The 12,301-nt window shown below is 33.8% G+C and overlaps 2 protein-coding genes across 11 annotated transcripts in view; one reads left to right on the top strand and one right to left on the bottom strand.

Moving 5' to 3' along the window:
* The window catches only part of LOC138716477 (T-cell immunomodulatory protein), a 52,345-nt gene extending 47,668 nt beyond the window's left edge, over positions 1-4,677 (bottom strand). The window contains exons 1-2 of one of the 3 annotated variants that reach the window (XM_069849604.1): positions 4,255-4,677; positions 1,125-1,258 (exon numbers count right to left, since the gene is read on the bottom strand). In XM_069849604.1, coding sequence (XP_069705705.1) covers positions 1,125-1,244 — 120 coding nt within the window. In that variant the 5' untranslated portion in view covers positions 1,245-1,258; positions 4,255-4,677. Of the gene's footprint in view, positions 1-1,124; positions 1,259-3,900; positions 4,045-4,254 lie in introns of those variants that run through there. The other 2 variants (XM_069849606.1, XM_069849605.1) reach the window with 2 other exon arrangements.
* A 48-nt stretch (positions 4,678-4,725) lies between these two features.
* Positions 4,726-11,352, top strand: LOC138716479 (uncharacterized). 8 transcript variants are annotated; one of them, XM_069849614.1, is made up of 4 exons: positions 4,726-4,847; positions 5,156-5,277; positions 9,071-9,175; positions 11,032-11,352. In XM_069849614.1, exons 2-4 carry the CDS (start codon positions 5,176-5,178, stop codon positions 11,131-11,133), a joined length of 309 nt encoding a protein of 102 aa, XP_069705715.1. In that variant the 5' UTR covers positions 4,726-4,847; positions 5,156-5,175; the 3' UTR covers positions 11,134-11,352. The 8 variants fall into 8 exon arrangements, with proteins under 8 accessions (XP_069705715.1, XP_069705708.1, XP_069705713.1 ...); XM_069849607.1 differs by having other exon boundaries at positions 4,742-4,847; positions 5,116-5,277; XM_069849612.1 differs by having other exon boundaries at positions 4,803-4,875.
* The last annotated feature ends 949 nt before the right edge of the window (positions 11,353-12,301 follow it).

The raw sequence follows: 12,301 nt of genomic DNA, 5'->3' as shown, positions 1-12,301 counted from the left end.
ATTTGTTTCCGACAACTTTTATATAAGTTTATAAGATCACACGAGCTAACATTTACTATAATATGAACTTTTTCTCCATAAATACAGAAAGTCCCCAGCATATATGCCAAAAATTTTGAGTTGCAGAAGAATATAAGGAAAATGTGAAGACAGTGCGAAAAATCATGTCACTGAAAATCACGTCCTTACCACTCAATGTATATATTATTTATAAAGCAGTCCTACAAACCTTAGTATATGTTAGGACAATGGTGATGCGACCACATCAATATGAAATTATAATTCATATACTGTATGCCAACAAAAATATGAGTGTGTTTGTAAATAATGTGACTTCAGTTCCTCTCAGACACTTCTCCTTTACATTAAAATAATACCATTAGTTTGATTCATTTGGTAACTATAAAGTCAGGGGGCAATTTGTCGCATATAAAATAAGTTTCTTTCTCCATCAGTTTACAGTAAGTAAAGAAATTTGAAACTTCATAAATATTACTATCTATTAACTACCACATATACAATATAAATTTTAGAATTGTAAAGCTATACTTAGTTTCTACAATATATAATTATGTATACATTTGAACTAAACGTGTTACAGCACCATGGAATAGATTACAACGAGAAATAACTTTAATATTAATGACTGTGAAAGTGTTGGTCACTTCTTGAAAATGGTGCTATAACAGAAAAAATTGAGTCTGAGAAAGAAGAGAACTCTTTTAGAAGTCTACACTTCTAAGTAATAACAATACTGATTTTATTTCTTCTGCTATCATGTCAACCTCACAAATTTCTGTTGAAAATTATCAACATTTGCGAGAGAAAAGTTTTACAATGTTTGCTTCTATTCATCACATTATTAATGAAATTTGTTATAGCAAAAATAATGCATTATCTTTGTCTATAATGACATCTGACATTCTTTAACGCTCAATTTTATGATCAAAGTAATTTAGTATATCCATTTGTTGAGGTCAGAAAATGCACAAAGCTTTAATACCATTACCAAATAAGTGTTTTTATAAACTAAATACATCCCTCATATACGGAAATGGAAGTAAAATGAACAAATATCAATTGCTTCAATATACAATAAAATTGTAAGTTTTCTTCATACTTACTACAACATGCACTCCTCTCTCTGTAATAAGAGAAATTCTGTTATCTTCAGACCATGCAGCAGCAAATGGTGTGGCAACTGCTGGTGCCAATGCAATACTCTGAATCTCCTTTCGCTCCATTACATGACTTTGAACTGCAAATCAGAGTAAACAAAGCAATGTTACACAGTTTAAGAACTAGTCACTAATAGAGTTGGCAAATAAAAAATAAGCTTTAAAAAAAAAAACAAAGATGCTGTTTTTTTCTTTGGTTTAAATCAGGTTTTTTTGGTTTAAATAATTTCTGTTTTTAACATTAACTATAAACAACGAAAAATAAAACAGTATTTGTTTTGCAACATCACACTGATTTTATTATATTAATAACATTGATAAACTGATCCAGAAAGAAAGAAAAAAACTAAATAAACTTTGTAGGCTACATTTTTTCTTTTCATGACAGGTCACAGATGAGGTATCTATATAACTCCCCCTGCTCACACTCTACTGTTCCTTTTTCTCGTCCATCAAAAAACTGACATCAAAATCATCCAAATTTGCCTCCTTACTGAACACGCTAAACAGAAAAACCAAATTTGAGGCTTTTTCTGTTCCCAATCTGTTTCTAACTTCAGAGTGGACTAATTCAAATGATTAAAAAATGCACTCAACATTAGCAGAAGAGGCCTTAGCTGTGAATAACTGTTGAATTACAGGGAACACTTTGTCGTTAAAATTTATCCAATTCATTTTTATGACTCTTCCACCAATTATAAGCTGTCACCTCAGGTTCAAAGAAAGCTTTATTATTTAGCCTGGAATTTTATAATATTCAAGACAGTCCACCATACTATTATACTGACACTGTTTTGTTATGCCGAGGAGGTTTTCATTTGCTGCAGTGCCCGTGCAGCTAATGTGTTTCCCACCTGCTTCCACTAATGAACACCGCGCCATACAGTAACAGTTGCGAGTTATACCAACGAGATATAAACAAAGAAATAGGAAAGATCAGACAATGTGGAGAGAGACGAAGAGAAGGGGGTGATGAGGACAGTGTGTGTAGACAGGAGAATGGAGTGAAAGAAATATTTTTTTCCAGGTTTAAGTGAGTGGTTGAAAGCAAGAACGGCATAATGAACATCAGACCGATTATCCTGCTAAGCAATTTACTTGTATTAGTTAAGCACAAATAGCATATGTGTACTTCAGTCATGAAATGATCTTCACATAATCTAGCCTACTTTGGCCTACTGCAACAACTTACTTTAAAGGTACTATAATTTATTTTTCAAAAACTAAGAAGCCAACCTCAGGTATGGAGTTCCAGTTTATTTAGTATTAAATAAAACCTTATCTGGAGATACTAACAAACAATGACTTCTCAGGCTTACTAACAATAGGCTATAGCTACAACCATAAGAATCACACTAGACTATATTTCCTCATTATCAGGGATGCTGAATTATCAGATTTGTAATTTTTCAGAAGTGAACCACTGCAGCACACTCCCCCACCACAAGAAGCACTGAGGTAACTTAATGAGAAAAGGAGAACTTATGTTATCGCCTCGAGAGGTTCAGGGGGAATTCAATAGAAGGGATAAAGTTACCAATGACGTAATGAAAGAGAATTATAAGTACTTACCGTAGTAATAGGAAGGGTTAACATTGGCAGTAAAATCCAGTGAATGTAATGGTGTATGGTCATAGTCATCTAAGACTGCTTATTAATGTGGTTAAATTAAACGAATCAACCTACATTTTAACTGAAATTTTTCGACCTCTCAGCAAAGTGGATTATGCATTTGAATGACGATCGTCGAGTTCGTGATGTGACATGAAGTTCAGGGAGGGGAGAAATCTTGAGGAAGGGAAGAGATAGTAATTTACTCAAGATATTATTTTATTAGTCCTACGGAATATATCTGTTATGGTAACAATTAATATTGGAGGAGAAAAATTCGCTCCAACACCAGAGATCGAACCCGGGTCCTTGGTTCTACGTACCAAGCGCTCTCACCATTGAGCTACTCCGAAGTCCAATGCACAGCACTGGATCGAACTCCCCTCTCCAGTGTTTCTTCCCTTTGTGGCCTGACTCCAAGTTAGGCATTATGTTGACATTTTAATTAAATCAACTGCTATTATACAAGGAGCACACTCGATTGAGTGACTTGATGGCCAGGATTCCACAGTAATATGTACAGAAATATGCATTGTTGCTAGAAGAATTTACTAAAGATATTATTTTATTGGTCCTACAGAATATGTCTGTTATGGATTGTGGCTTGGACTTCGGCATAGCTCAATGGTGAGGGCACTTGGTACGTAGAACCAAGGACCCAGGTTCGATCCCCAGCGCCGGAGCGAATTTTTCTCCTCCAATATTAATTGTTACCACATAGCATCGTAAAATAACCCAATTAAAAAAAAAAAACAATAACCAGTTTAATAGCCACATGAAAATTATCAACGGAAGGAAAACCGGTTATCTCCGAGAAGATCCAGGTCTTTTACAATGTATGTAACAAGGTTAGTGGATTAGCTGAAGGGATATCTAAGCGATGTGAGGTCGAGAAATATATAAGGTACCGGTACGTATTTAGGGCGGGTTGAGTGGGCACACAGCTCTACCAGTGATCACATCAATTTCTAATACTCAATACTATAAATCTAAGGCATTTTCAAAGTATTTTAGCACAAGTTCCTATAGTGGCCGGGACATAAGTAACCTTAACATTGAAATCACGTCCTTAGATATCCCATCAATTAACCCACTAGCCTTTGTCACATACCTTGTAAAAGACCGGCGTCTCCTCGGAAATTAGCGGAAAATCTTCCTCACATACACGAACTGCATCCAGAAGGAAGCCAGCCTTCAGCATATTTTCTACTGCGTAAATCTTACTAAAGGTGACTTGTTGTTCAACCCACAAAATAAAGAGAGGAAAAGAAAACTGTAGCTGATCTAGATCAGTGCGAGTGATCTTCTGGGATAAGCAACACCGTACAGTCTATGAAGTTTAAAGTAAATCACTTCATAACCTCTCAAACTGTAATAGGCCTATTCAGTTAAATTCTAAGAATAAGGAAGTCCAACGATTTAATTAATTACAACCTAAGTCTTAACAATTACATGATGAACTTACCCGTTCTACTTATATATTACACAATGTACACAAATGAATTCTGGCAATTACTGTAATCGTGTAAGTCTTTCACGATCATAATCACAAAGCTCACAATGTACAACTTGTAAACAATCCATTCGCATTCTATAACTCCATAGCATTTTCCCGTAGGTCATGTAATTTTTGTTACCATAGAAGGCTGAAATCACATTCCTAAAATATTTCTAGCCAATAGATGAATAGATACACATACACATAGTTACATACTGAAGGACATGACACTTTAACATTTCATTCCGTCATTCTGGGAAAATTAGCAACACGGAAGTAATGACATAAAAATTCCTGTGAGATCTGAGGTTGCCAATTTTGCGATTTTCTTGCAAGATCTGGTATATTTCAGTGTTAGTTTATCAAATTTGTATTATTGACATATGAATGTAATTCTCTGACCGTTGCAGAGGCTAAATAATCTATTTTCACATTTATATTATATTATTTAACAAACTTCTCCATTGCTTTTATATAGCGTGTTTTCAAGATTCATATTGGCACTATTGGCAGTACTGAGCAGTGAGCAGCTTGTGCAATTCCGAATATCTGTCAATTCTGTTAGTGGCCTGCAACTTTTAGAAATTGGTCATTGTAAACCTAGTCTTCCAAATTTTTCTTTAGTAAACAGCTAGTCTGCTTTCATATTCATTATAATGCAGCTCAAATTAATTAATTCTAATCTTTTAAGTTCTTTCTAATGTTATTTTAACATTTTAGTTTGGATTTACTATAATCTGTACATATAAGCTATTAGTATTGCTTGATTATAGCTCATTATTTAGCTTACAAATATTTTGAGTTCATTTCATTTTGCTTTTGTTTCAGTTTTCAGCTGCTAACCTGTATTACATTTAAATGGGTTTAGGTTCCAGTACTCCAGTAGACATGAATGGGCCTACAGCACAGTTGGTAAAGGAATTGATTAATAGTGATGGCGTTGTCATTTTCTCAAAGAGTTATTGTCCCTATTGCAAAATGGCTAAAGAGGTAAGTTACAGTTTTTGTGAAATGTAGGTCAGAACTACTCTCCCTATCTCAGTTATTTATATTATTTGTGTTATACCAATGCACAATTTTCTTTTGGATGAAACTTCGGTATCTCTCCACACTATACACTTACTTACAAATGACTTTTAAAGAACCCACAGGTTCATTGCTGCCCTCACATAAGCCCACATAAGCCCTATCCTGTGCAAGATTAATCCACTCTCTGTCATCATATCCTACCTCCCTCAAATCCATTTTAATATCCTCCCATCTACATCTCGGCCTCCCCAAAGGTCTTTTTCTCTCCGACCTCCCAACTAAAACTCTATATGCATTTCTGGATTCGCCCATACAGCTACATGCCTTGCCGATCTCAAACGTCTGGCGTAATGTTTCTAATTATGTGATGTGAAGAATACAATGCTTGCAGTTCTCCGTTGTGTAACTTTCTCCGTTCTCCTGTAACTTCATCCCTCTTAGCCCCAAATATTTTCCTAAGCACTTTATTCTTAAACACCCTCAATCTCTGTTCCTATCTCAAAGTGAGAGTCCAAGTTTCACAACCATACAGAACAACCAGTAATATAATTGTTTTATAAATTCTAACTTTCAGATTTTTTGACAGCAGACTAGATGACAAAAGCTTCTCAACCGAATAATAACAGGCATTTCCCATATCTATTCTGCGTTTAATTTCCTTCCAAGTGTCATTTATATTTGTTACTGTTGCTCAAAGATATTTGAATTTTTTCACCTCTTCAAAGGATAGATCTCCAATTTTTATATTTCTATTTTCTACAATATTCTGATCATAAGACATAATCATATAAGATTACTTTGTCTTTTCGGGATTTACTTCCAAACCGACCGCTTTACTTGTTTCAAGTAAAATTTCCGAATATTTATAATTACTAACTTACTAATAATTTAAATTGTAAAATTTTTCCATTCTCTTCTCGATCTTCTTCCTATACCACTTTATCAATCTTTCTATGCGTATTTTTATACTTATGAGTTATCAATGACCATTTCTTTCACAGGGCATGTTGTTATATTATTAAATTCATATAATAAAACATGTTGGCACTCTTGTTAACTCCAGACACTTTGTGCTTAATTACCAGTATACTCAGAAACAAATTTAACCCAATCTCATTAGTCATTACCCTACTTTCCTAAAGGCTATTGAAATGTACTGCTTAGCACTGAAAAAAATGCAAACTGAAGTAGTTTATAGAAAATAGCTATCTTGAAAAACTCACAAAGGATCTTAAAAAATATATATGGAGAAAGAAAAGATTGAAGTTAAACTGAAAGTAAACAAATATTTGAATTGAAATTGGCTTTCCTGAAAATTATTTAAGTGACTATAAAACAGATGAAAGCGATCTGAAGTGAACTGACCAGTCAAAACACAAAGAAAACCTGAATGGCTTTCATATAAGTCTTATATCACTTCACAAAGGTTCTTAGAGAAATAATAGCCTAATAGGTGCTCTGACTCAAGCTGTACATTCATCCCCATGCCTAACCGTACATTTATCCCTTGGGGAATTAGATAAGTAGTGTAATTATTAGTGTGTGCGAAAGATGACATTTGTCATATTTGCAAATGAGCAAGTGCAGGAGCAACAACCATTTCGCTGTTTTCTAATAAATTATAGTAAAACCCTGTTTAACATTCCTGTTTTTAAGGAACAATGTGTTAAGTCCCAACTAAATTACCATAAGAATAATGTAATCAATTTCCACTTTTAAGGAATACTTTTCGAGTGGATTTAGTGTTAATATCGCTCGAAATATCGATTCGACTTTCTATAATGTATAGTACCAGCATATTCGATAGTGCATCTCAATTGATAGTAATGCTGCTGCGTTATTTTTTATTATTCTTTATGATTTTGCTTTGCGTTGCTTTCACAGAATGATTGCTTTCCTTGCTTTGTTCTCGCAAGTTATGTGGATCCTGTTTCCAAGTTTTTTGTTAGTTTATGCGTCATTACAATGGTGACTAAATGCAAGAAATTAACTGTCGGATAGAAAGTGAAAATAATAAGGGATGTCGAGGCTAATTATCAAATAACACTATTGCATATGGCAAAAAACAGTGATTTGCCAAGTCATCTACTTCATTATGGGGAAATAATTCCATTTCACCATTTGAAGAGTTAGAAAATATTATAATGAAATTTATTGTAGCTAATATTTGCAAGCCTAATTAAATTATTACAATGTTTGGTATAACACAGCCTCTCATTCCCATTTTATGTAAACCCCCTTTTAAGGGGGAAAAAATCGTTAGAAAGGGGTTCTACTATATATTACCATGTTATTTTTCGAGACCCAGAGAAAACTAGATAAGTTCTCCATTTATCTCATAACACAATTGTAGCATAGATGTAATTGCTGTATTTAGAGGTATGTTACAGCTGGTCTGGTGAATGTAATTATTGTAAAATGTATTTGCGCTTCACACTTGTAGTTTTATAAGTAAAAGTGTATGATTTCAGAAAATGGATAGAAACAGGTAATAATTAAGAGGACGAGAGAGGATATGGAGATGAGTAAGGGAAATCTTGCATCAAGCAAGAGCCTCACATATGGTGACATATATACATGTCTGAACATGTCAAAGAGTCTGCACCTGTGGAGTAATGGTTAGCGCATCTGGCTGCGAAACTAGGTGCCCCAAGTTCGAATTCCGGCCGAGACAAGTTATCTATTTGAAGTTTTTCTGGAGTTTTCTCTTAACCCAATTTGAGCAAATGCTGGGTAACTTTCGGTGCTGGACCCCGGACTCATTTCACTGGCATTATTACCTTCATCTCATTCAGATGCTAAATAACCTAAGATGTTGATACAGCGTCATAAAATAACCTGCTTAAAAATAAAATTTTAAAAAAACATGTCAAAGACACGTATAAAATAACTTTTTAAGAATTATTATAGGAATAAATTGATAGCGTAAAAAAAAAAGGGAGAGAGAATTTTTCTCCTTTTTCACTAAAGTCCATAGAATGTGTGAAGTGCAAGAACATAAACATGAATGTCAGTCCGGTTATCAAGGTTAGCAATTTTTTCAGTCTCTCTAAAATTTGACTGCATTACCTTTGTATAAAAATGGCAATAAAATTGACAAATAACAAAAACGAAATAACGTTGAAATTAGGATAGGTATCTACTTCATATTAAAATATAAATTAGAATTATAGCCATGTATAAAAAGCACGGTGAGAGGCATTGTCCCAGAGTGGTTTCTCAGTTATTTTCAAGAAAAGGTCGTAATTTTTCCCTATCACTTATTCTGTATTGTCACCCCTCTGTCCAAGTCTCGTTTCTTCCAGTTGGGTTGAAGGAAGTGAAGATGTAAGAGTGACCTTTTCATGAAAATTACATTTTTCTCTAAAAATTAATACAGGTAATATTTTTATAAAACTATCAGGTACAATTAATGTAGACATACAATGTGTCTTCGATATTTGAAGCCCTAATAGTATTGAATAGTAATATTCAATATTAATCCTTACTTTGAATATGAACTCTCCTTAAATAACAAAAACGAAAAAACATAACTCTTTGAGCGAAGGTTAGCACAGAATGTCTTTCAATTCAAAGTTTCTATTATTATTATTATTATTATTATTATTATTATTATTATTATTAGAAATTTGGTGTTGGATAAAATTAAACTAATTTTGATCAGAAAAAATATCTTCTTATTTGGAGGGATAAGGATAAGAAAAAATGTTAAATATTATAAGCAAACCTTTTGACTAAAAATTATTATTTCAAGGTATTTGACAACCTGAAGCAGAAATACACAGCAATTGAGCTAGATACGCGGGATGATGGTGACACTATTCAGAGTATACTTGGTGAAATTACTGGCGCAAGAACGGTTTGTATTAATACTTTACGATTGAAACCAGTGGTGATATTCGACCAGTTCATACCGGTTCAGACGAACTGGTTGTTAAATTATTTCTAGGTAATATTTGCAATTACCATGGACATATGCCGTAGGTCTATATGTTTAACATATGTACAATTGAGAGAACTGGTTGTTAAATTTTTTGAATATCACCACTGATTGAAACATTAATAATGCATTGTCTTAAACAGACAAGGCTTTGTTAGCACATAGCTGCACGAGATTCAGAGTTTGTTCAAGGTTGTCAGGAGTATAAAAAGTTTGAATATAATTTAACAGTAACTATATAAAAATTTAGCAACAGAAAACAGACAGCAGATGCACAAAACTATAAGGTGAACTGTCAGTAATGTCATTAATTTCAGAGTGTTATTCTTTGAGATATTTCAAACAAAAGTTTAATACAATTTTGCTCGTTTTTGCTTCCTTTTCGAGATAAAAATTGTTTTATATGTAATATTTCATAGCATGTTTTTGGAAAGCCATTGATTTAATTTCCAATATGCTCAGTCAGTTTAAGAGAGCAGTGTGTTATGATAATAAATGATTAAAAGAATTTAGTTTTGTCCTTTAAATGTGCAGAAATTTAATCTGAACTAATGTGTGAGTAATTTTTCGTTCTGCAAAGGAATTTTACAATGTTACATTTGTTTGGATCAAATTTCTGCATATTTAAAGGACAAAACTAAAGTTCTTTCAACCATTTACTATCATAATACACTGCTCTCTTAAACTGAGTCCACACCTGTGGAGTAACGGTTAGCGCATCTGGCCGCGAAACCAGGTGGCCCGGGTTCGATTCCCGGTCGGGGCAAGTTTCCTGGTTGAGGTTTTTTCTGGGGTTTTCTCTCAACCCAATATGACCAAATGCTGGGTAACTTTCAGTGTTGGACCCCGGACTCATTTCACCAGCATTATCACCCTCATCTCATTCAGACACTAAATAACCTAAGATGTTGATAAAGCGTCGTAAAGTAACCTCCTAAAATAAAAAAAAAATAATTAAGCTGACTGAGCATATTGGGAATTAAATCAATGGCTTTTCCAAAACACACTATGAATTGTTTCATATAAAACAATTTGTATCTTGAAAAGGAAACAAAACCCAGCAAATTTGGATTCAACTGTTTTGTTTGAAATATTTCAAAGAATAACATCCTGAAATTAATTATGGTTCACCCTGCATTTTGTATAAAACATGTGGTCAGCTAACATAAGTTTTGCTACACTGTTTCCGAGATCATGTTGCCAAGTTTTCACTATTATCTGTGCATTTCAAACTCGTGGCTGAAGGTCAAACAATGTACTGCATTTGCTACGTGTGCTTACCCCAATCCTGGAACATTCTCTCAACTAAAGTCAACTGGGACAGCCAGAATTACCAGTGCTTCAGTTCAGTTTTCAGTTCAGTGACTTGTGCATTGTTTGTACTTTTGTACGTGACCCTGATCTGCCAGTTCGAAATGCACAGACAATAGTAGATAATATTTGTTCTAGGAATCTCAGTGAATTGTTCCATTTTCCCCTCAGTGTCGATGCTGCATTTGTTATCCCTCTAGCTCTCATTCTTCTCTCACTCCTAAAACTCCATGTTTTGTCATTTATTGCTCAAAACCTGAAAGCCAGCATAATTGATGTTCACTTTTAATGCAAGCAATATTATAACGATTGTATTGCAGTTCAGATAGTGTGTAAAATCTTCAAATTTGCTTCAATTAGTTACTTTTTTGTACTATAAATTTTGTTATTGTTTCTAAAGAAAAATTTTCCATTCATTCCATATTTTATACATTTAACTAAACGACTTTCTTTGTTGTTTACAGGTTCCACGTGTTTTTGTGCGAGGAGAGTGTCTGGGAGGTGGAACAGATGTAAAACAACTTTATGATTCAGGCAAACTTGTAGCAAAACTACAAGTGCAATGAACGTAACAGTGTTATGTGCTCAGATTATACCATAAAATAAAAAGCTTTGTAAATAATTTATTTTTGTGATACCCCGTTTTTAATATGTTTAAAGAAAATGTTTAATCACATTAGCATACTAGCACTTATACCTAGATTTATATTCTTATGAATTAAGTTAATAATTGAAGGTGGAGGTGTACTCTTAATAGAAGTTTAAGTAAAACTACTTTTGAAACATTATGTCTTAAAATTATTTCATTACAAATGAAAGGTTCGTGCACAATAAAATCGAGCCATGAACTAAATCATTGCCAAAGTTATTATAAAAAAATAAATTAAATGTGACTTTCTGTTGTACAACTATTACCAGTACACGAACTTAATTTGAAGAGCAAATGTTGGTGCAGACTAAATCAAATATCCCACCTTTATTAGAACATATTTAACACAGTGGCGTAGCCAGACTATGGGTGGGCCAGATATGCAGGGTTTAGAAAGTACCTGACCCATCTCCTGACAATACCGCTGCCATCAACTCTTTTGAAACTCATTCTAGGAAGTCTTATTTAATAACATGCAAAATTATGATAAACATATACAAATGCTTCATAAGGTGAACTGGAGCTGTCGAGATTTCCTAGCAACAGATCTGTCTATCGCTGATGATGGGTTCTTCGACAAATCCCAACTTTTCTCCCTCTTGATGGATAAAATTGCTAGATTACAAAGCCTTGTGCTTGACATAATTGTCGAATTTTTCTTCGTTTCAGAGCTTTGAAAAGTTTTATATCATTGTCTTAATGAAGGACGAACATTTACTAATATCCATTTTTGGAGACTGAGGTGCTTCCGATAATGAATTTGCAAGAGCAAGAATATCATCTAAACATACCAAATAAAATAAGATGTCAAATGTTTCTAGCTGATGTAACAATTCAGTGGCCTCCATGGCTTCCTTCTTTTTATCGCTGCCAGACAATTTTTTTAGGCCCAACCCAATACAGTTAAATTTGCTCTTGACAAAATAAACGCATTTTTTACTTCTTACCTTAATGTTATCGACTGTAACTATTGCTCTGGATCCATGGTTTAGTTTTAATGTTGAGTATTTTCCATTAAAAAAAAAAAGCAAAAATTCGCATATTTTACGGATGGGCCTGGGTCCACCTGGCCCACCTGCTGGCTA

This window comes from Periplaneta americana, chromosome 16 (genome assembly GCF_040183065.1).
Source record: "Periplaneta americana isolate PAMFEO1 chromosome 16, P.americana_PAMFEO1_priV1, whole genome shotgun sequence".
Classification (NCBI taxonomy): domain Eukaryota; kingdom Metazoa; phylum Arthropoda; class Insecta; order Blattodea; family Blattidae; genus Periplaneta; species Periplaneta americana.
The sequence above is the reverse complement of the archived record's forward strand: the minus strand, read 5'-3'. Positions and strand labels throughout refer to the sequence as shown.